This window comes from Coturnix japonica, chromosome 1, assembly GCF_001577835.2.
Source record: "Coturnix japonica isolate 7356 chromosome 1, Coturnix japonica 2.1, whole genome shotgun sequence".
Classification (NCBI taxonomy): Eukaryota; Metazoa; Chordata; class Aves; order Galliformes; family Phasianidae; genus Coturnix; species Coturnix japonica.
Genome location: NC_029516.1, coordinates 117,094,073 through 117,119,075, shown reverse-complemented (window position 1 = coordinate 117,119,075; position 25,003 = coordinate 117,094,073). Strand labels below are relative to the sequence as shown.

Sequence of the window (25,003 nt, the reverse complement as noted above, 5' to 3'; positions counted from 1 at the left end):
CTCGAGGGACTGTGGTTAAGGAGTTTACCACCTTACCAGTGGCCTGAGCATGTGCAACAACAGCAGCACAGTATTTATGTGGCTGCAACACAGAAATATTCAAGTTGGACACGGTTCACTGATGTTTTGGGTAATGTGGAAGAAACAGAAATCTAAAGCAACTTATATGTTTAGCTACAAAATGCAATTCCTAGTCAAAAGCGTATACTGATAGATCTAAAGTCTTGTGAGATTATAGGATTTCAAATGCTATAAAAAATACCCACAGCCAAACATTAAAGAAAGATCCTAAGAAGAAACTCAACAGGCAGTGTTGCACTCAGCTGTACAAAACCTAAGATCCAGATCTCAGTCCAATTTCAATGTGAACCAAGGTGACAGAAGGTCTGTTTGGCCTTTGGATACAGTTTACATAAGGCTGCATGAACGAGCTCAATGGCAACAGTGTGCAGCATAAATTCAAGTGTGTTCTGGGTTAATTGTGGAAAGAACTGTCAGATCTCTACAACAGTCAACATGTGCATCTAGTAAAGCCTTGTACAAAAGTAACTGACTAGAGAGGGGCAGAAAAGAGCTGTAAAGATAACTAAAGCAAGGTAACATCTTCCTGAATACAGGAAACAGATGAAATAACATGACAAACTTAATACAGAGGATATTTTTTCAGATATCTACAAGGGAAAAAAATGCACTGTTAGTACAAGTAAATAGCTCAAGAAGATATATCATAAAAGGAGCCCAGCAGCTAAAGATGCTGAGCAAAATATACCAACTGTATGGCAGGAAAGGCAAAGAAGAAACTATGTAAAAAAACAGAAGAGACACAAACAGATAAAAGCAACAATTCTCTGATTGACAAAAACAAACAAACTCCCCAACAACAACCACCACCACAACACCGCTCCACCCCAAATATAATCACCACCCAACAACCCACTATCACAACCCCAAACCCTCAAATAACCACTAAAACCCCTGTTACTTTTCTTCTTGCCTCTGTCTTCTCAAAGGATTATTACTAGATTCGACATTATTTGATATTATTAAGAGCCATTTCTAGACCAGGTAAGTCTGCACCTGACCTTTGATGCACTGAGAGGCACTAGAACTAAATAAGCTCTGTTATTTGGGTAAATACCAGATATCTAACTGTTAATTATTCGGTTCCCTGCTCCTTACTGCCAAGTTCCACAGTCAGACTGAACAACCAACAAATCAAATGATTTTTGGCAAAAGCTACTGCACGACAGTAGATGCAAATGGCATTGCACTTCAGTAAAAGTAATTCCGGCTGGGTAGATGCATTATTTACTGCAGATCTTAAGCCCTTCAGAACAGTAATAGGCCTGTGGACCACTGTTGTATTAGCAGTTCTTAACACAGAGAAAAATGAGGGTAAAGATTAAAAAAATGATGTAAATTTCAGTCAGATTAGATTTTATGATGGACAGAATACCTCTGCTTAGACAGAATTCTAGAACCCCCTCCCAAGACTCTGAAATCACTTCTGTAAAGGAAAACCTCTTTGTAGGAATGAGGGAATGTCTCAGTTGACCACATACTGGGTTGTGTTGTATATATACTCATAATATACTCTATTATGAGGAGAGGAACTTAATGCCCCCTTCCAGGAAGCACTCAAGGCCAGGCTGGATGGGGCTGTGAGCAACCTGGTCTAGTGGGAGGTATCCCTGCCTGTAGCAGGGGGTTGGAAGTAGGTGATCTTAAAGGTCCCTTCCAACCCAAACCATTCTCTGATTCTAGGAGCAATAACCAAAATATCCTCCTATCAGGAGAGGGAAGCCAGATTTACTGATTGTGAATTTTAGACGGATAGATTCTCTAGAAATGTCACAAAAACAAACAGAACACAGCACAGGAACTTTGGCCTTGCTGATTCTAAGTGGAAGCACATTTTTTTGAGACATAAGTATTTCCCATATAAAGAAAATCCTGTTTTTCATCCATGTAACTGCATAAGCAACCAAGACTGTCTGTTGACAAGCTGACCCACTCAGGTTTGGGGAGAACCTACTGAGACTGATTTCTTCAATACTCAGTTCGTAAGTGTCAATTTTTATTCCCACTGCCTAAAACCTATGGCTCTATTATGAAATAAGGACACAAAGTCAAAACTTATTCTCACAGTGATGGAACTGATGTTCTTCAGACCCTTACCTGAAGTTGCTTCAGATGATCCTACTCATCAGATCATGAAAAGAAGAGCATCCAAATTGATGCTGCTAAGGTAACTATCAAGCAGATGGGTACAATAAAAAACTCTCCTACAGCTCATACAAATTTAAGTTACACCAGCTCTAATAGGATGCTGTTTTTCAAATTAACAGCCCTGACAGGGCTTATCCACAGAGGAAGCTACAGTTCATGCATGTGTAACTTTACTAATGTATGCCTCAGAACTGAAGAATATACTGAAATGAAGGGTCAAGCTGATTAACAACACCACTTGGATTTCTACAAATTGGAGTGAGACACCCGTCAATAGACAAACTTTTATAATGGAGTCTTATTTATGTATTACACAGCTTTTCAAAGCTACATGTACCACTTCTATACTAGGAGAGTGGTTAGGCCCTGGAACAGGCTGCCCAGGGAGGCTGTGGATGCCCCGTCCTTGGAGGTGTTCAAGACCAGGTTGGACGGGGCCCTGGGCAACCTGATCTAGTAAATGTGTATGTTTGGTGGCCCTGCCAGGCAGGGGGGTTGGAACTACATGATCCTTGAGGTCCCTTCCAACCCGGGTCATTCTGTGATTCTGTGATCTGTGATTCTGTGTGAAAATCTCTTCATTTTGACATTGGTAACATTTACCAATTGTTACCTTAATTCAGAAGTTGACAGAGTAACCTGATATAATAAAACAGTGGATTTATGATCCTCAACTGTCAGGCAACTTACTAAATATAGTGCTAACTTTCAGTACTTCACATCGACTGAATTTTAAATTCATCTTTTCCAAAACTAAAACGATTTGTCTATGAAAGCACAATCACTGTTTCAATGCAAGCAACATAAGCTAATGCCTCGTGTAATTTAGTCCTTGAAATCACAAGACAGCAATTTCGAGTAAGTGACAGCTGCAGGAAAGATTCCTGCAAATGTTTTTGCTTTGGATTTCCCTCCCCAAAGGCCTTAAGCAAAAATAACAAATCAAGAAACTTAAGATACAGACCCACTTGTTCTACAAGAAAGTCAGTAAGACAGTAAATTATAACTTAATAGTGGAGTTTCTGATAGAACTCCTACAAAGACCTACTCTTAACTTCTTGTTTCCAAAGTTACAACTGAAGACTTTTAAAAAGGTATTTGCTGTAAAATAAGTACATTTATGAACAATAACATTAGACTGATTATCAATACTCATCTAACTCTTATGGGAATAGTTTAGAAACGTTTCTCCTGATTCTGGGTGTTTGAATCCCCCCTGTGGTGCAAGTGGTAGAAGTGCCGCTCTGCAGCACAGAGGCTCGAATCACGGGGGTTGGACTCAATGATCTCTAAGGTCCCTTCCAACCCGCATGAGACTATTACCTATTATTACCTATTCTGCTGAATTCTACAAATAGATCAAGTCAGACAGTTCCATAAGCTCTTTAAACCGTGTTTTGTCAAGGTGATGTCAACAATGTCCAGATGAAGTCCCTGCACGGTGGGCATATTTACATGTTACAAATAGTTTTGCTGTTTTTCCCTTATCATCCACACATACGTTCTCCCTGCGTAATCATTTCTTATACCTGTACATGTTGTTGTAGGCTCCCTGCACACTTCCAATTGATCTTATTTGTTGCCTGAAATCAGACTTAGTTTTTAGTTAAGATCTACACAGGTCAAGTATGTAAGGCTAGATTCATGTGAAATGAAACCAAGCAGTAAGGACACAACCCAACAGCCTCAAGAACCCATTATCACTGCAAGTACCTGTAGTCAAGAAACAGGAAACAGCACAAGGGCAGCTGTAGATTTTCTGACCTGGGAATGAGATACACCTAACATGAAGTACCACCACACACCTGAGAACATCATTTGATTGCCAGTTAGCTTTATGTGGCATAAATTTAAGTTGTATCCATTGCTGATAGAACATAAACCTTAACTGCCAATGCTGTTAACTACCAACTATCATTGGCTTACTGTTAACTGGAAGACAAGAACACAAATCAACTCAACACAATGGAATTACTTATGCATAATGTCACAACTAAAACATTAAATTTAGCACTTGTTTGTAGACTGCAGAGAACACAGAGTGCTTAACAGGTATTTTCTCCAGTTAAAGAAACTATTTAGGTGGCCTAAATTTCAATTTTTCAAGACAGCTACATGTACAATGCTTCAGCTGTGAGCAGTCATGGTCTAGGCCCATCTAGTTCACAGGATGAACTGCATTAATTGTTTTGTACTGAAGTAAGTTCATACATTCTTCTGGCCTCAAACTCATTTCTTGCTGACAACAAGTAGATGGCATGTGGCATGTGGCAGGGTTCTCAAAAATCTAAAAGGACAGTACCAAAAAAAGCTACAACAGTGAATAAATAACATTGTTTGTCATTTACACATAGAATGAATCAGTAGTTCTCCAAACAGGATAACGATTCTTCTGTTCCAAGCTATTCAGTACAGTAAAGATTAAGAACACCACTACCACAATATATACAACGTATTACTTGGAGGTGTTCAAGACCAGGTTGGACGGGGCCCTGGGTAACCTGATCTAGTAAATGTGTATGTTTGGTGGCCCTGCCAGGCAGGGGGGTTGGAACTACATGATCCTTGAGGTCCCTTCCAACCCGAGTCATTCTGTGATTCTGTGATTACTGGTACTGCTTACATTGACTATTTTTTTTTTTTAACCACAGTTGAAATTAGTAACAATTTCCTAGGAATACCTATGGCTGCACTTTGCCAAACTTCAGTATGAACTTCTGGCCATCCTTCCTTTATAGGCATTATAGAAAGACTACTACTGTGAACATTAGTTCTGACAATTGTTATTGCACACTGTTATCATCCCAGAATCAACAGTTTTTGTTTCCCTTTAAGCTAAAATGGATTCTAGCAACACCACTACATTTGAATCAGACTAATTGGAAAACAGAAATTTGATAGGAATGTTAGTGATGAAAAAGCTATACACTACAATATAACAACGTAGTAAAAAAAAAAGTCACAAACATAGGATAATGAGCTTTAATAACTGTCACAGGGATAACAAGCAGAACAGTGTGCTCCACCAAGAAAAGGCTATACAAAAACCTGCTTAAAAAGTACCTTTATGTCAAAGGTCGCCCCTGCAGAGAAATGGAAAATAACTTTGAACTTCTTCAGATCATATGACATCTCTCCACACCCCTCCCCCCCCCCTTCAAAATGCCCATAGGAAATTCTGTGAATTGTTTCCCCAGATGCCTTGCACACCAGCTGGTTTGGATTAAATATCTTGCCTGCGGCATCTTCTAGGCCTTGAGGCCTGGCATTTTTGACAGTGTGATGAACAGCATACAATTGTGCATCCTCCATGTTTAAGATAATCTAGTGTGCCAGGGACACTGTGAAACCCATGTACAGTAGAGACAGAGGTTGAAAGAAAACTACAGCAACAATTCCTCAAGCTTAGAAGTTAAAGCTCTAGAATTTCCTCCATACTACATTATGCTGATAAAGCATTCAAGATAATTGTTGAGGTCCCCCTCTGCTTCTGATTTCTTGTTATCTTAATACATTAAGGATATACCAATCACAATTTCAGTACACTGAACACTGTCAAGCCCTTCACATTACCAGAACTTTGCAATTGCTCACACAATAGATGCGGCCAGAAACTGAACTCACTGTGAGTGACACCAGGCAAACAAAGAGGGGAAAAAAAAAAACAAACAAAAATCCAACCCCTAAACAAACCACGTTTTGTTTTCACTTGCACCAAAACACAGTAGGATGAATTTTCACTGCTGAGTTCTGTCTGGTTTTACATGTCTGAAGATTAAGCCCGCAGGCTATTCTGAACCAGTGTTCTTCCAGAACTTGGCTTCAAGCATTCCAAGTAGAATAAGTTAATCCTTGTTTCAAGTGCCTCAATTTTTTGTCCACCTTAACCATACAGACAATGTAGGTTCTCTCATCACTCAAGAAACTCAGGTGTTAAAGCTAATTAGTTTCAAGACTGGTGTTCCAAGAATGCTCCCCATTCTGCACTACCTGTTTTTAAGTACAGAAACAAGTAGTACAAAAACAGCACTTCCTAAGTATTCATAATTATTACCTAGTTATGGCCTGAGGATATCAGTTCTTCTGTTATCAGCTTCTTTGTCTTATGTCCTTCAGAAGAGTTTGCCTGGTGGCACAGTGGTAGTTATGCCGTGTTGCAACACCAGGGCCCAGGTTCGAATCCCCCCTGTGGCGCAAGTGGTAGAAGTGCCGCTCTGCTACACAGAGGCTCGAATCCCGGGGGTTGGACTCGATGATCTCTAAGGTCCTTTCCAACCCGCACGAGACTATGAGGCTATTACTTATTACCTAACTTTCAAGAGATAGAAAGAATGTAGTGATTCCGATCAATGACACTGAAAAGGTATAAAAAATGAACTTACTACCTGTGTGCTGCATTACCAGAATTCCCACATACAGTAAGAAAAGCTTCAATAAGAAGACGCTTCAGTTGATGTATATGGTCCTAAAGGTAATAACTCTCCAGCTCTTCATGTTGGGATGTAAAAACCGTTCTCTAATAACACCCTCAGGCACACAGAGTAAAGAGGGGTACATTTTGCTTTCTATGAGAAAATCCAGTCATGGCAGAATATGTAGTTATGCAACTTTTGGCACTATCTTTAGAGCCAGTGCTTTCTGCAAATACAATTTACAAGCCTTTAAGATTAGGAACACTTTGTAAGAAAATTCAATTAAGCTGAATAATAAAGCCTCAAATAACTTCCTTAATGCTTGGAAACTTCCCTATGTCCAACTCCTGGGAAAGAAACAACCTACCCCATTTAGGTTCCTTCTCAGGACTATGCAAATGATTCCAATTAAGTAAGCCACATTGCATCCTTATGAATCCCTTCTAGTTCTTCTTTATGATATCTACTTAAAGCAATTAACCAACATGTACAAGGAGAAATTACAGCAGGCAAAGAAGTCACTGAGTACAACAGTGGCTTCTAACCCCCTATGGTCACTTCTGTCTGATACAAGAAGAGACTGAAGAGGCCAGCTCTCTTCATTTTTACTAAAATAGGGAATATGGTGGTGTGAACAAATAGAAATTATGTCAATAAGCCATCATGCACACACAATAAACACCAAGAACAGACTAGAATTAACTGATACTTAGTCATTCTCAGCTCCAACCATTCTACTCTTAGCTGAGATGGCTTCCCTAAAACATAAGGTTTGGCCAATGGATTATGTTATGCACCAAAGTAAGGAGAGTAGTCAAGAGCAATGAACACTTATGAATTACCAGTATGCAGACTCATAATACAAGAGCAGAAACAGGATGCCTCTGTTAACAGCTCCTTAGATATAAGGCAGGCTGTATATGCAGCGTTTAATTTCATCAGTCATCAGATCATTTTCTATCCAGCTTTGTTTTACAATTTACTAAAAGGGCTAGAAATTAGACTGCGTTGAAAAATATCAGGTTTGGTGGCAGGGATGTCTTTCAGGCATAGAAGACATTGTCTATTATAAATCAAGACCTTCCTAGAAAGGAAGCATTGAGCGTACCATGCAGTACCAAGACAATTACTCTGTTAATATGCAGATTCAGTAAAGACAAATCGGAGTCTTGTACTAACAACAGCGCCTGGTATCATCAGACCAAGGAATAGCTGCAGTCAAGGGAGTATTTTATAAAAATAACACTGCAAACAAACACAGGGATTCACATTTATTCACAATTACATCTATACTGGGAGGGCTTATTAGTCTGAGTGTAGTAGTTGAAGCACTGATGTCTGTCTCAGGCTACTTCTTGCAAAAAAATATGATAAACAAGAGATGTTTTGTAAACTAAATAGCCTTGGTAAGTGACCATGTCTGACAAAATGCTAAATATTTAAATATTAGACATATTTCATGCATGATACCTCGGGTTAGTCATGGCCCTCTGACCTATGTCTTTCTGTCTAAGCTTTGGCTTTTAAGTTTATTTCTTTCACTCTCCAACTCTGAAAAAGAAAACCCACCATCAACACCACTGCCTCACTCCCATATGCTAAACACTGTTCAACAGACAAGGACATTACTGAAAGAACTTTTTTTTCCCTCCTTTTGTTTTACAGGGAGATTTCTAGCTTTTCCACCACTTCTCGTTTGCTCATGCCATGCCTGTTAAGAAACACAAGAATATCGATACTAGCCTTAACCCTATCATACAGAGTAATCCTTCAGAAGGGAGTAATTGCTTGTTCTCATCTTTCCTTACATATGCTTTATCCACCAAAACAAACACAGAACACCCAAGTTGGCTGCAAGACAGATTAATATTACGTGATATTTGAAATTGTAGCTCAAAACCAGGTCAGGTATACCAAATTAATCAGCAGTACATGATATGGCATTCTTAAGATGCTTTCTACTCCTCAAAAATTATTGGAAATAAAACCAATCCATTTTTCATTTTGTGTCAAATGCACACAGCTTATAAAAGCAAAAGATGTGCAAGGAGCTGAGACAGTCTTTTGAAATGTTAAGTCACAGAATCACAGAATGACCCGAGCTGGAAGGGACCTCAAGGATCATGTAATTCCAACCCCCCTGCCTGGCAGGGCCACCAAACATACACATTTACTAGATCAGGTTGCCCAGGGCCCCGTCCAACCTGGTCTTGAACACCTCCCAAGGATGGGGCATCCACAACTCCTTAAGTCACTTAACCGTTAGTGCTAGCATTGATATTGCAACGTTCTGCCCTGCTGCTTGCTCCACTCCCAACACCTCCTGTTGGGGAAACTTATTACTTGCATAACTCACCCAACTCACAAGAACAAATTCACTTCCATTTCAACAAATAGGTGTCATAAGTAAGAAACAAAACTTACTGCTCTAGCTCCTGAAAGATCTACGTGTTCCTTTAACATTAGACACGTTCCTTAGGCTGGTTGAAGTTGCTAAGGGAAGAGCAGTAGAAAGCTGAGGAGGAGTGAAATGCATCAAAGGCAGCCTGATATCTCCTAAAGTGCTTTGCTTTGAATTGGAATTCTTAGTTGTGAACCTCTCATTTTCACTGCTTCCTGCATCTCCGTTGCCAATTTCAGTTTTCTTCTCATTCTTGATCTTTCAAGCAGTCCTTCAGCATCAGCTGAGTTGTAGACTGACTCAGCCCAGCCATAGAAAGAGTTCATCCACCTTCATTTTCAGTACAGGTTGTAAAACTTTCCCAGGTGGCATTTTCTACAAGTTTCCCTCCTTGCAAGAAATTCAAAATCACGGTTTGATAATTATCTGCTTATTCCACTTCACTTTCAGTGTCTCACAGAATCGAAAGTTCCTGTGAAGAAAAACAAAAACTCTTATTTAATGTTGTAGCTTTAAAAAAACACTAATATTTCTCTTTCCACAGGATACAGCAGGTGTGGGGAGAGACAACAGCATGTGACTGTAATGGCAAAGAATTGTTTTGTAAGCATAAGTCATTAGTCAAGCCCAGTGTCATGGTGTTATCTCTACATCTATCTGTACCTGTGATGGGACAGCAGGCCAACAGATCCACTGGCCCAAAAAAGAAAAGGGCAGGGAGGGGGGAAGACGGAAAACAGAAATGGAACAGTGAAAATCTTCTGGAATATATATATTCTCCTTTGGGAACCAGTCACCTGGAGATATTGACAGTCCACGGAACTGGAACATTAATTCTTTAACTCTCAGTGAACTACATGATGTTATGACATGGAATATCAATAACCCAATTTAAAAAAGATCATAAACCATGACACCCAGCAATTAGCTTAAGGCACACTGCATGAATGACAGCGACTGAGAAGATCTTCAAGTGTGACTTCTCATCCAGCAGCCCACCCCACATTCCACTGACCACGTCTCTCAGTATCACATCACATGGCTCTGGAGCACCTCCAGGGATGGTGACTGCACCACCTCCCTGGGCAGCCTGTGCCACTGCAGCACTGCTCCTACTGAGAATGCTTTAATACCCAAACTGTTACCGTGGGGCAACTTAAGGCCATCACCTCTAGTCTTGCTGCCTTTATGTGACCTGAGGACAGAGCTCAGTAGTTCACTTGAGAAATATACATACCCTTCAAGAAGCCAGAGCACTGGGCTAACACTGAAAAGTGAGCCCTGGTTACTATTACTATCTCTCTGCAGTCAACCTACTACTGACTAGCTAGGTTAAACACTGTGATTACTCCATTTTTATTTTATGTTTTACTACGTTAGGTCTGACACTTCACGCTGGCAGATGCTTATAGAAATGCTTAAGCTTTAAGCCCTCATGTTTATGTCCATTTTATCCACACACAGAAATCACAGAATGACCCGGGTTGGAAGGGACCTCAGGATCATGTAGTTTCAAACCGACCCTGCCTGGCAGGGCCACCAAACATACCACATTTACTAGTCAGCGTTGCCCAGGGCCCCGTCCAACCTGGTTTTGAACACCTCCAAGGACGGGGCATCCACAACCTCCCTGGGCAGCCTGTTCCAGGGCCTAACCACTCTCCTAGTGAAGAACTTCCCCCAACATCCAACCTAAATCTTCCCTCCTTCAACTTAAAACCATTTCCCCTAGTGCTGCTATTGTCAGCCCTTTCGAAGAGTTTACTCCCCTCCTGGGAGTAAGTTCCCTTCAGGTATTGAAAGCTGCAAAGGCTCTCCAAGCACTCTACCAGAAGCGTTTTATAACAAACGAGCACTTGAACGTGAGAAGCAAACACACCAAGGCTCAGCCTTTGCCCAGGGCTTTATAACACCCTACCAGCCAACTTACCGAACTGGCACTTTTAGAAGCTCAATCACCCATCACACTGAACACACACGTTTCTTTCTGAGACCCAGCACCACACACAGCATCAGAACCGATCACCACGTTGCTCCAACAACTCCACAAACAACCAGCGGCGGGGCCGGCCCTCCATCGGCACACCTGCGGCCGTTGACCCGCACGCTCAGCCCTGTGAGAGGGCCACGCACCTCCCAGCAGCTCTCGGAGCGACGTGGCACGACACAAAAGCGGACAAGCAGCACCAAAGCGCCCGAAGACGACCCAACCTGCTCTCACCATCCCCACAAGGTGCAGCCCGCCGCTACCTTCAAATCTGCGCCGCCTTCCGGCCCGCCCCGCGCCCACCGCCACTCCCGGCCCAAACCTCGCGACAGCTCCTCCGACCCGGAGGAGACGCGGCGAGCGGCTGCTGTGGTAACGTGAGGGGGGCGGAGCCGCCTTACTGCCTTCCATGGAGCTGGAGCTGTCGGCGGGCTCTGCTTGGGCCGTGATGCGGCTGGCAGCTTGCATTCAAGGCTGGATGTGGCACTGGGCAGCCTGCTCTGCTGGTTGGAGACCCTGCACATAGCAGGGGGGTTGAAACTGGATGATCATTGTGGTCCTTTTGGACCCAGGCTTCTTTTCCTAGCTTTCCCATTCACCCCTACATGTCGACAGAACGTTCCACAAGCACTTTTCAACTGTTCAGAGTGCTTTGTTTGCTGCCAGTTGGTGAAATCTAGAAATCTGGTATTGTTCTAAACTGGAGCAAAGCACCTCCCCTATGTGGACAGGCTGAGGGAGTTGGGTTTGTTCAGCCTAGAGAAGAGAAGGTTGCGGGGTGACCTCATTGCAGCCTTTCAATACCTGAAGGGAACTTACTCCCAGGAGGGGAGTAAACTCTTCAAAAGGGCTGACAATAGCAGCACTAGGGGAAATGATTTTAAGTTAAAAGAGGGAAGATTTAGGTTGGATGTTGAGGTCCCTTCCAACCCGGGTCATTCTGTGATTCTGTGATTCAATATAAAGTAGAGGAGTCAGATGTCAAAGTATGAATAAATCTGTAAATATTGTGGATGTAGCTTTAAAGCAGGGGAAAAAAAATAATAAATGAGAACTCTGTTATGGATTGCAAGTGTAATTTCTGCCCCAGAACTGAAGGGCTGAATTAAGAAGACTGATAGCAGAGCCACAGACATGGAACAAAGAGGACTTTTAAAACATTTTGAATGCCTTTGAAGCATTCCTTAGTGATGGTGTAGCCATCTGGTGATTGACATATTGAAGACAGGTGGCAAGAAGGGGATCAGAGAGTGAGTTGACAGAGTTGTAGAGTTGGATATCATCTGCATAGAGATGCTGCCCTTTGTTGAAACTGGCAATGAGATCTCCCAGAGGAGAAGGAGAAATAAGTCAGAAGAAATGAAAAAATATATAAAAAACCTCAGCAATACACACAGTCACAGTATTCTCTTATGCATGCTATTGTATATTCAAAGCAATTTAATTCTGACTTTATTAGAATTTGTCATGATTAACATTGGTATGAGAAAGGAATCAGTTCCACATGTCTTCTGTTAAACAGAAAGTGCTTTGGGCGCCATCACCAAGTCATAAAAATACTTGCAATTGACAGGGATATTTTGAGCATGCCTCTGGATGGATCAGGTCTCTTCAACAGTATGTCTACCATTAGAGATGTGTGTTTGTAGAGATGAATGAGACCAAACTTGGTCAAAAGTGGAAAATGCCTAAAATGAACTACTTGGTTTGGATCTTGCACCAAAGCTGGAACTTGGAACTTAGTTTTGACTACTATTTCCGTGTTTTTGATAGAATGATAAGTACAGAAGCTGTGCCTTTTCTCTGTTGGTTTCAATGTATGGAAATCAGCAATCTTATTTACTGTGTTACAGCTTGTATGAAATATGTCTGTTTTAGGGGTGAGTTTATTTAAAAGTCTAATTGAATAATTGCTGCCTGTGAAAGTACTGAGTATGCAATATCCAACTGATATGTGAAAGTTGAAGCGATGGCACAGAACTTGAAGAGCCACATTAGCTTCCAATTCTTGTTGGCTTTGTTACATCTAGGGCATTTCTGACCTTGTTTTCCAGGTCTGATATTCAAAGGAATACTAGCAGTACTGCTGATGTATGTTAATGGCTAAATATGGAAGTTCTTTGCCCTGGTTTGTCACTTGTTTTGACACAAGGTAATGCTGGTCATAGGGAGTATTCCAGCTCTCTGCCAGCATTTTATACTCACGAAAAGCTGGGCTTTTTCCATAAGAACGTTGGATATATATAGCTTAGAAATCTGGATAAGAAAGAGTTGTCTCCAGTCCTTTTATGCTTGGTGGGAGTGAAGAGGCTTTGCTAAGACCTGATTAACTTTATCCTGATGTAGACAGCTAACCCAGAGCAGATGGATTATGATTTAAGAATGCTCATTTTTCTCCACTGATTCACAATCCAGATTATTGTCTGAGGTGTACACAACCACATTTTTCACTTCAGAAGTTAGGTAGGGTCAGTGTATTTGCAGTAGTAAGTTTACCTGGTTGCACAGGGCTGTGCTAGATGTCTTATGCTATCTCAAATACAGAGTTGTCATCATCCCACAGGATATGTAAGGTCAATGATGAAATACATGCTCTAGATGAAAGTGTGTTTCACCAGCCAGGATCTATCTGAGTTCTTGTTCTAGAGCTTTTCAAACACATATTACGTAGGGAAGAAAACAGTGCTTCCTTAAGATACTGCTTTAAGAAGAATGTTGAATTTTGATCAGACTTCCCATGGAGCTTTTGCTGACACATTTCAGAGTTTTCAAATCCGGGCATCTGAAGCTGGGTTGTAACCTAAATATAAGAACAAAAATAACTGTGTCCTGATTCTCTAGTGTGTTAACTTAGTTGGAAGCAGGCGTGCTGAATATTTCTGACAGGGCAGTCACTTTTTTTTGTTTTTAAAGTTGCTGTCTTTTAAAATCTTGGCCAGAAGTGCTCATTGAGGATGTGCTGCCAAGGTGACGTTCCCTGTAAACTTGCTTATGGCGTGTAGTCAGAGAGACTTCAGGGAAGCGCGAATGTTGTGTTCCACTTACTGCAGGATGAAATGTAGCTTTCTGTCACTCACACAAAAACAGCGAGTCCTGATACTATTTTTGGGGAGAATGGAGAGGACATTGGATGCTTTATGCAACCTCACTTAAACTGAAGGGGAAGGCTAAGAGAACGTTAATAACTGGGAATCCCATAAACTACCCACCCATACCCGCTAACCACTCCACTTCATCCTTTCTTACAGCTGCCTACCGAAAATAGCACTAGGATGGTAAACTACAGATCGTATGGCCTCCAGAAGTAGCATCATATGCAGACAAAAAATGTCAGCAGTGCTGACTTGGTGCACATAGTTTGCAGCCAGCTATGCTCTGAGAAGAGCGTGAGAGTAAGACCTGAAGCTTGAATTTTGGCTATCTCTGACTGCTTTGAGGTAGAATATTGCAGTTACTTCAGATCTGGTTGATTGCTTGCAGGTCTGCAGCTCCTTCAGTGCAAATCAGAGGCATAGTTACAAACTGATCTGGAGGTTGTCAGTTTGTATTTAGAGAACAGGCATTTAAACATTCTGTGGGTGCTTCCATTTTGTTTCACTGTGTAGTCAGGCTAATGCCTTATTTCTGGCTAGCTGCTTATGTGAGTGGTTGCTTTCGTGTGGGAGTATTTACATTTCTGCAGGAAAAAAAAAGAAAAAGACAATATAAAATGTAGATACTGGAATAGTACATGTACTATGAGCCAAAGAACATTGGTTCAGCAGTTGTTTGTAGTCGTGGCTTGAGTTTAATTCTACTGCATGTCAGTGCAGGGCTAGCATGGACCTTTTTGTTATCCATTTTACTGAATTATCAGTGACAGTGAAATATCAGTGTGATTTTTTTTTGCTGAGGTCTTGGCTTGGGCCATGTTTACATCAGACCAGATGCAAAGGCTTGTTCCTCATTAAGCCGCCCTGATCTTCTAATACCAGGTTCACATATTTCTTGTGCTGTATTTTATCAGATGGTTTTATCTAGCATTGTATCCAGGTCACATGGAGTTTATGGAAAACTGCTAGAAATGCAGTCTCTAGGGTGGTATTTAACAAGGTGTGCATAAGGATGTTTATGGGGTGTGAGAATGGGAGTCTATTCATTCTCCATGTTGAGTGTTACTGAGCCCAGTTCTCTTCTAACCTTGTCCTGGTGCAACCATTAGAGGAGGAGGAGGAGGCTCTCAGCTATTGCATTCAGCAGCCTGCAGGGTCTGCCAGGTACTCTACTACCATGCTGTGAACCCTGCCCGTCTGCTGGGCCGATGCATCTCCACCACCTGGCAAAGACCCAGTCTAAAGAACTAAGAATTACTGTTTTGGGGAAGAATATGCATTATTCTTGTGTTTCATCAGAGTATTCATCAGATAATGAAGGGAGCAGTGTAAAGCAGATGATACCTTTACTCATTTTTTTCTACTATGACGGTTCTAAAGAAATGAAGGACAAGTATATTTTTATCACTTGGCAACCAGGTCTTTGACTATCTGTGCACATACATTTATCCATTAAATAAAAACTGCAGTAAAATGTAGGATTATACTGGCCGCTAGTGCTGTAACTACCTCTGTAAGCTAAAAATAATTAACATAGTTAATTGCTGGATTAGAACACAATAAGAAGCACACACCTAATAAATCACACTTTTTATTATTATCTGTTAAATATCTGGCTGCCTGAGTAATATTTTACAACCTTGGTTAAATTTACCTGGTGTACTTCAAAGCCAGTAGCAAAACTTCCAGTTTTCCTAATGCTATGGGATCAGACACTTATGCTCAGGGGGTTTTAATTCACCACTGCATTACTCCAGTTCCAAGATCTGATCTGTGATTTGACCACTATTTTCATTCAGCAAAAACTAAAAGATTAACTATTTCTAAATTTATGAGCTAATTAGTACTCTAATACAAACCATATTTATCATTTCCCTGAGTTTGCTTAATCCTTCTTCATTACAAAAGTCAACTCAGATGTCCATAAAAGCTTAAAGAAGGGGGGGGAAGTATTTGTTTTCATTTCCATTAGGGAAAAGTGAAAATTCCTACAGATTCAGGGTAGACAGAGCCACATTCTTTTGCTCTCATTAAAGTCTTTTTAGTTACAGTTGTTAGAGGAGGGAAACACTGCAGCTCTGGGTGTATGTTTGCAGGGTTGCCAACACCAATAATTTTATCACGAGTTTAATAAGATTTAGTATTTTTCTTATAAAGCTTCAACTTCAAAGTCCCGTGGTTATGAAACAATATTATCTTCTATTGAATGTGTATGTTAAAAAGAGCCTCTGTTGTGGCAAAGGAGGTCTTGGCAATTTAAATTAATGGCTCAAAAATTCAAATAAAAAATAAAATATATATAGGAGCCCCAGAATAATTATTTTACAGTCAAGATTTTAGAAGCCATCTCAGATTTTGGGAAGTGTTCATGAATCTAAATATTGTGTCAGCGGAGTCACATTCCAGCAGTATTGCTTTTCAAGTGTTTCTGTGTAGGATCAGGTACTACATTCTTAGTATTCTTTTCCTACTCTAGAAACTTAGTTTAAGATATAAAGATCTACATGTTTTTGTGATTTAAATGCACCGCAGCACTGAGACTTAGGGTTAAGAGTTGGTTACATATTTCAGATATTGGAGCCAGACAGCAATTCAGTCTAATAACGAGCATGTCTACTATTTCCTGAAAATTTGCTGGTACATGACCCCTTATATGCATATATGTGACCCTACAACAAACTCTGTTATGTGGTGCCAAAAAAATGGCATTAGCTTCAGCTGCTTTATTAAATTGCTACCCAAGCTGGCTTACATTCATAGCGAATGAGACACAGCGTATCAGCAACTCCTCTGTGGTGTGCCAGCTAATATAGGAGCCCCTGCTCCTGTCAGTGTTTGCTGGAGTTAGCGTACAGAGGAAGAACAAAAGTCCTTTGAATGCTGGACCAGGGTATTTTGTACACTGTCACAATGCTGTTTGCCCTCTGTCTGAAGAAGGCACGTGAGATACACAACCAAATGGCTGCTGTGAGACCAGGTAGTCCTTCTCAGGGCCCCTATCTTGCCCAGTTGTCCAGGATGCAGAGCTGTCAGCAGGTGAGTAGTCAGGCTTTTAAGCAGCACTCATCAAACAGACTGCAGCTGCAACTGACTATGCTGCTCCCTGTATCTAATATTTAGCTTTTATCATCTGAAAAGAGAAGATAATGTCACAATAGACAGCGACTGCCAGGGTACAGATACAGCGTCTGAATTCATAATAGATCAGGGTCATTAGAAGAATAAAGCAATATTTTGGAAATAAGTGCAAACAAAAAGAATACCAGGCTTATATAATGACTCACATAATCATAGGAAAAACAATTTAAAGGATATTATTTGAATGTCTGTAGAGCATTAGCGAGGACTAAATTGATCCAAGTGATGCAAATAACTCTGGGCTTGAGGTGACTTCCTGATCTAAACTGCCCCCCAGAGGAGCCTGTTGTTATCCCTTAGCTGTGAGAGTTCCCAGCTTCCTTGGGCCAAAATGGCCTTTGGGAATAGCCCTCATGGTAACATAAAGCCAGACTGTTCATCTCAGTGCTGGCATTCCCTGGCTGATGGCACCTCATCACTCAACCTTACTGTCCCCAATGCCTGTGGACCTCGTGCTCCTATGGGATGAGTACTGAGAACTTTTCTGGAAGGATTAAACTCTGAATGCATCTTTTCAACAAAAATAATCCTTTTTTTCCCCCCCATTTTCCTTTTGTATTGTATTGCATACATTTCTTTTGTATGTGTCAGATTGATTTTGTATTCATATGGATAGAGGAGGTCACAAAAAATGTTCCAGAAGTAACCACATGCAGCATAAGTCCCTGCTGTTCTGGACCATGCAATGCAATTAATAAGTTAGTCAGAAGTGTGTGCTTATTTTCCATCTTGTTTAGGGCAGAGTGCAAGCATGTCCTTGGATTACTTCACAAAAAAATCTTGTTCTATGATAAGGCCACTTGTTTAAGTTCTTTTTTTGTGATTCTGATTATATAAAGCACCCAGCACTTCCTCCCTTTGTGTGTGCCTTTGGTATCAGTTCACATTCACTTATAAAATACTGCATTTTAGTGACTTCTATTCCTGTTATTCCTGAAGAGGCAAGGACTCTGGGAGCAGTAATTGGACTCCAGTTTCTCATTCATCAGTGTAACCGTTCATGGCTCTCATTGCAGAACCTCCTTTACGCCAATGCAGTGATGACATGTAATGTTTGGTTCGTAAATTGCTCTTGTGGGGCTAAGCCAGAAAGATGATTTTTTTTCTTTCTTTCTTCTTTTTTTTCCCTGGAGCTTTTCTGAGATTAAGGTATTTCTGTGTCTGTTCGTTGCTGGTGGATCACAAGTTACCATTCTTAGCACTCAGCATTTCCCACCAATATTTCTTCATTTGAAAGAGTTATTATGAGTCATTTTGAGCTCCTACTTCAAAATGTTTCTGTCATGTTCTTTATGTCTGATAATCTGAGCTTTATTCTGGAGTATGCTTACGTGTGTGAATTTTCTATGTGCCTCACCTCACCCCTCATAGAATCACAGAATGGCTTGGGTTGAAAAGGACAATAACCATCCAGTTTCAACCCCCTGCTATGTGCAAGGTCGCCAACCACCAGACTGTCATGCCCAGAGCCACATCCAGCCTGGGATCCATCTTTACCTTGTGGTTGTGAAGCCACACAAACTGTTAGGTTAACTCATGTGCAGGTTACCTAAAGGAAATAAATGGCCATTGACAATGCCTGGCATTGTGTTGAACTTTGTATGCCCACCTAGGAAGCCAGAGTTTAAGCACTATTACTATGAGCTACTGATGATGTGGTGAGAGATAGAATGTTTTTCCCAGGTTGTGGAAGGCACCTCACACTCTTGAGCTATGGCGGTTACCCATATGGAAGTTCATTTCATGTCCTCTGCCTTTCCCAAGTAATGGCTGTGCTCCAGGGGTGTGTGTGTGGGGGGGTGAGGATATACACAGGGATGCTTCCCCTCCTGCTTGAGCTGTAGCAGAGTCAGCAAAGGCAGTCAGCTGCTGCTTTGCAACTTCATTTAAATGCTAGTGGTGCTGACAGTTAGGCATTCCTTGTTGCCTAAATACTCCAAATAAGCAGAAAATAAATAACTTTAATTCAGCATTTAAAAACAAAACCGGGAAATGCTATGCACCACTGGATGGAGCTGAGGTAGTCAGGGAATGTTTAACCAGGGCCATATCCACGCAGCATCATTATTCTCTTGTTTTCTTGGAATCCCATTCTCCAGGTCCAGGTGTCCTAGCGTGGTACATGAGTAGCGTGGTACCAAACTGGGCCTATTATAGTCCATGTTACTTTGGATTTATACATCACATCCACTAGAGCAGTTTTCCGACATGAAACCAATAGACCTTTTGAAACCACCAGTTACCTGATGCTGTTGCTCGACAAAACTTTTGGGAACTGAAACGAAGCATAACAAACTGTTTAGGTGATCAGAAACTGCAAATGATACAAAAGCCTGTTTTGCTTTCTTGAAAAGCATTTAAAAACATATTTAAGGGCTTCAATAAGACAGAACTGAACACTGCAGGTGCATACAGGGAACAGACCTGGTTTTCCCTCTGTTCTGCGGTTGTTCATTTGAGGACTCTCAGGAAGATGCCTGCTTTTTCCCTCAGCAATGTCTGCTTTTCACATGCTCTAACCTACATAAATTCTTAATGTTTTACTCTACTTTTTGCAATGGAGATGTTATTGGTTAGGTAATAAAAAAAAAAGCCCCAGTTTTACCGTATAATGTGCATTTTCTTGCACCTTATGAGAATATTGAATAGACTTCATTATTTTTTTCAATACAAGTCTGAATTCCACCATTTGATTACCTGAACCAAAAGCATTTCAATATGCCGTCCATCACCCTGACCAGTGTAAAATGCTGAATATTCAGATTAAATTGGGACTTTTTTTTTCTATGAATAAGGAATTTGATTCAATTCTATAATATACAGTGTCTCTGGGGAGAGGAAATTGAGCTGAAGGTCGCTGAAGGCAAGTGAGAAAATTGTATTATCCAAATACAAAATTCTTTTTCTTATCATCAAAACCTGAAATACAGCCATGGGGAATAAGGGGGTCAAGAGAGAATTCAATTAGAGATGAAAATGGAATAGGTGCATTTTTCAACTTACCTTTCATTTTTCCAAACAAGTGGCAGCAGTGAGCTGTATGAGGACAATGAAATATTTGTCAAGCAGTTTAAACTTCTTTCTTTTTTTTTTTTTTATTTAAATAAAAATCAGAAAACATTCTCAGTCCGTTGTAAAAAGGCGCTGAAAGTCCATATGAACATCTTATGTCCAAGTCTTTATAACTCTAACCAGTTTGGTTTTAAGCTGTTCGTCAGTGGTGTGGGAGAGAGAATAAATATCTAATTGTAACTGTCTGCATGCAAAAAAATGCCATGTGAAGGAATAACTGATACTCAAATGCTGAGAATCAGTTTCCCCTCTAAGACAATTTGCAATACCGCAGTTTTCTGCAGTTTTCCCTCTCTGACCCACTAATGCTAACTGACAAGGATTCAGAACAATTGTAGAAGGATGGTACTCTCACGCCACAAAACCGCTTGCTTTTTATTTAGTTTTATAAAAGAAGACAGACCCTTTCAAATGTGGCTACCTTTGCAATGCTAGCAGTTGTAAACACAGGCCGTGATTTAGCAAAGAGCCGCTATGCTTGTTCCCTTCTAAACTGCACCAGCAGTGTCACTGTGTGGCATGCCTTTGCTGGCCGGACTCCTCTCCCGCTGCTAAGGGCATTTTAGCTGACTGTGAGGCTAATTTTAGAGGAAAAAAGATTTCTAGTGAGATTCTAGGCTGCTAATGTAGCAACCTCCTAAACTTGCCGCCTGAATTACAGTGTTTTGCACTTGCAGCTTTACATAGCTCTGGCGTTCTTTGTTTTTCCGTTTTGTGTGCAGTCATTTCTTGACCATTTCTTCTTTCCAGGACAAAATAACTGTGGCTATTACTCATCTGCGAAGAAACCATTCTGTGTTTGGTGAGTGTTCATTTTTAATGGTTATATCACGTCGTAACTGCTGACAGTCTCTCTAGTTAGGAAAGACAGCACTGTATATAACCAAGCTTTTAAATACATTATAACTCAAAGGAGTATGGATTTCACTCTGCGTATACCCATTCTGAGTAAGGAGGTAGTGAAACTTTTCTCATGTTATGTGAAATGTTAGTGTTGTTGCCCTTGAAGCCCAGTCAGTCATATTTGTTATATCACCTGGAAAGGAAACCTTCAAAGTTTACCACCGTGTAATAGTCTGAATCTGAATATGATCTTTTTGCTGTACTTGTAATACTGGGTAATTAATAAACGTGATATTTTGACTCTGCAGTTATTTTTCCTGTTAAAAAAAAAAAAAAGTTATTTTCTTCTCAAAAAATAGAAATGAGCAAATACACCTTCATTTTCTTGTAAGAGAAGCCCTGGTGCAGGTGCAGGGTGTGGGGATGTGAAATCAGGAACCTGCACTTGATATTGTCAGGGAGCAGGAGCAACATGCTGCTGGTCAGCAAGTTACTGAGCACCCAAAGTGCAGGGAATCCTGTTCCCAAAAACTCTGCAGTCCTTTAGCATGTATAGTCCGAGCCTTCCGAAGCAGCATTTTTTTGTGCTGTGGGGCAGAAATCCCAACTCTTTGGAATGATTCCTAAGAAGGAAATTATGTTTTGATTTTGTTGGCTTGGTTCATTTAAAGGAAAGTGTGTTGTGTCACACTTGATTGAGCTGGAAAGTATTTTGATAGGAATTCACTTCCTTTACATTTTTTGAAAATTTTACTACACTCTTGTGTACATTTTGAAGTGCCAGATACCTTTGTAAGCTTCATGCCTAGTGGATTCGCTGGCTTTCAGTGGAAGTGAAAGGGCTTTTCTGTTCAGATTGAATTGCAAGATCGAGGCCTTTGTAAAATCGTATGAGGTGGATCAGGAGTGTCAATGTGTTACTTACATAGAGATGTGAATAATTTTTTATCACTTTTTGAAAAGTGACAAGGAGTTTTGTATTTCAGATCTAATGAAATAAGACTTACTTTAATTTTCTTTTCAACCTATCACAGGAACAAGAATTTCATCCACAGTTGCTGAATTTTACAAAGTGAAGGAAAAAGGACATCAGGTTGGTAGGATTATTCAGTCTGGTTTTATTTGAATCTACTGAACTTCTTTCTATTTGACAAAATGTAAAATTAATGTTTTTGGAAGCCAGGGACTTCAATAACCTAAGAAAATTAAAAAATAAAGGGAGTTTTACTGAATTGAAATGAAATAGGTTGTTAGAAGAAAATCAGCCTCTGGTAAAGGTAAGGGAAGAAAAATGATAAAGAGAAATCACATTGACAGATACCTCAAACATTATGGAAACAAGTAGGTCAAAAGAGTTGTTCAAAACAATATACCTTTGGAGTATATATTATCAAAAGCACCATTAATTCTTTAGGCAGTAAGACACCTGAGATCAAACAAATGCAAATTTATAGCTAACCATTAAACTACTGCTTGGGTGATGGGAACAAAAGGCTATAAATATAGAGCAGAAAATAAAACCAGGTTATTATTAGAATTAAGAGGGATTATAGCAAACTAATACAAGAATAAATGTCAAATAAAATAAATGAATGTAATGTTCCAAAGCAAACTAAGCCTCGCTGTTTGGAAATTAAGTTCTATGTGGCAGACCTATTGTAGAAATTTTATGATTAAATCCTAAATATTGGAAAGGGAAGTAAAAATAATGTAAAACACCAGGATTGCAGAGAATAATTTTATTTTATTTATTTATTTATTTATTTATTTTTAACAAACATTGTGTGAAAGGAGTGGATGGACTGTGGTCAGCTGCATAATGCAGTAATGTTACGCAGTAGAACAATAGTTGGGGAGAGAGAAGTGTTGAGCAGAATTACAGATATTGCTTATGTACTGAGATGAAACAGAACACCGTCTCCACTTCAGAGGCTTCGCTGTAAGAACAGAGGAACCAGAAGATGTAGACAACCAAGAAGAAAAAGTGTCGTACCTAAGGATGATTTGCCCTGCATATGTCTATACTGGAGATCCTCAGCTTAATTGATGCTGGGTACCAGCTTGGATTTGCAAGGCTGAAACAATGCTGCTGAAGGACAGAGATAAGCAATGCAGAGTACATAAGAAATTGTTAGTTAAATGCAAGAGAGTCACAGTAATGGTAAAACACTGAAAGTGCAGCCTGATGACTTGCTCTGTGGTATAGTAAAGGAAATGAGTTATCTAGGTATGAGTCTGACCTACTTAATTAAATACTTTTGGGAAGGCTTTTTAAATATCAAAACCCTTTTCCACACAGTGCTAGGAGAATGAGATCAATCACTGAAGAATCAGGATTTCCCTGTGGGTAAAGTAGTAAATTCAGCCCTATTGTATTTCACTGTTGAGAAAATGCTACACAAGTGGAGCAGTAGACAAGGTACTTTGTTAGAGCAACATCACCATGTGCGATTGCATGTCCTTGAGGTCCTGGGCTGGCATCATTAGAACCAAATTGCAACAAGGCTTCTATGTTAGCAATTGGAGAGTGCGCTTTTTACTGTGCATTGTGGACAGCAGCCCAGGGGTTGAGCCAGGCTCCTTGGAACTGTTTCAACTCCTACCTTCTCCCTCTGTTCTGTTCCAGGATAAGTGGGGAAATGTTGGGGGGAAGTCACTATCCCTCATATGAGCCCTGTTTCTGGAAAATGGGAGTCAGTTGCTTAACAATATGAGACTGACCTTTCTAATGCTGGACTCAATTAGAAGAAGTCCAAGAATTAGAATTTAAGTGAGATGTTAAACACCTTGAGCTATCAATTTTTAAGAATTAAAAGGTTTTTTGTTTTGTTTTGTTTTTTTTCCTATGCAGAATCATTGTTGCAACAGTAAAGATGAAATGAGTGATCAGTTTTAAACTCATGAACAGGGAAAAAATTCAGTGGCTAGAATAAGTTATCTTGAGGTTATTTGGTGAGAGTTGATCAGGAGAGTGCTAATACTTGTGTTTATTGAGCTTTTTTAATTAAAAGTAAGTCCACAAAGCCTTATTTCTTTGATTTTATTTTTTAATTAACAACAGATTGCATCCTGTGGAATGCATATTGATAGTTAAATCTGAACTTGTTCTTCCCCCTGCATGAATATATATATGTGCTATTTTCTTTACATACAGAATCAGCTAAAAACCCAGAGAGAGCCTGGCTCCAGCAGTGCTTTTCCTTTTTACTTTATAGGTAGTTGGATCATAGGCTTATAGAAACCCTGCAATAAATTGGTAAAATTCTCCAGCCTTTATTAAAAAAATATTTGTCCAAGAGGATTCTCCCCATAGTCCATAAGTGCAGAGTGCAACAAATGGCTTGCCTTCAGGAAGAAATATATATATATCTATGTATATGTACATATATATATATATATACATATATATATACTCAATCATATAATTGATTTACATGGGTGTATGCAGAATAGTTTATCAGATTGGCAGACATATAATTTTCTTACTTAAGTATTTAATTTAGTACTTGGGTCTTATGACAAGGTAAGAAACATCCCTTTCCTTCTGTGCTTCAGAAGCAGATAAGAACCGAAGCAGAATTGTTCTTTACCCCAACCCTTTTATTTACCACAAGCACAATGAAGAATATGTACCATATGCATTATCATAGACTTGCCAGCCTTGCTTGATTGAAAGGGAGAATCTTGACTGGAGAATGTGAAAGCAGCATAGACTCTTGTGTTCTAAAACCAGATGATGCTGTACCAGGTAGGATTTCTGAAGTGTCTGACACATGGAGCTGCATCAGGGGAGAGTCAGGTTAAGAGTAAGACGTTCTGCACCACAGGG

At 40.2% G+C, this 25,003-nt stretch overlaps 1 protein-coding gene and 1 long non-coding RNA gene across 2 annotated transcripts in view; one reads left to right on the top strand and one right to left on the bottom strand.

Annotated features, from left to right (window-relative positions):
- The window catches only part of PPP2R3B (protein phosphatase 2 regulatory subunit B''beta), a 45,496-nt gene extending 34,207 nt beyond the window's left edge, over positions 1–11,289 (bottom strand). Inside the window, 5 exon segments of the mRNA XM_015851320.2 lie at positions 9,066–9,080; positions 9,082–9,304; positions 9,306–9,349; positions 9,352–9,514; positions 11,176–11,289. Of these exon segments, the coding sequence (XP_015706806.2) occupies positions 9,066–9,080; positions 9,082–9,304; positions 9,306–9,349; positions 9,352–9,414 (345 nt within the window). The 5' untranslated portion in view covers positions 9,415–9,514; positions 11,176–11,289.
- Positions 11,188–23,705, top strand: LOC116652553. Its single transcript, XR_004305701.1, has 4 exons — positions 11,188–11,275; positions 21,082–21,133; positions 22,209–22,267; positions 23,104–23,705. It is a non-coding gene; the product is annotated as an uncharacterized LOC116652553 (long non-coding RNA).
- Positions 23,706–25,003: the final 1,298 nt, after the last annotated feature.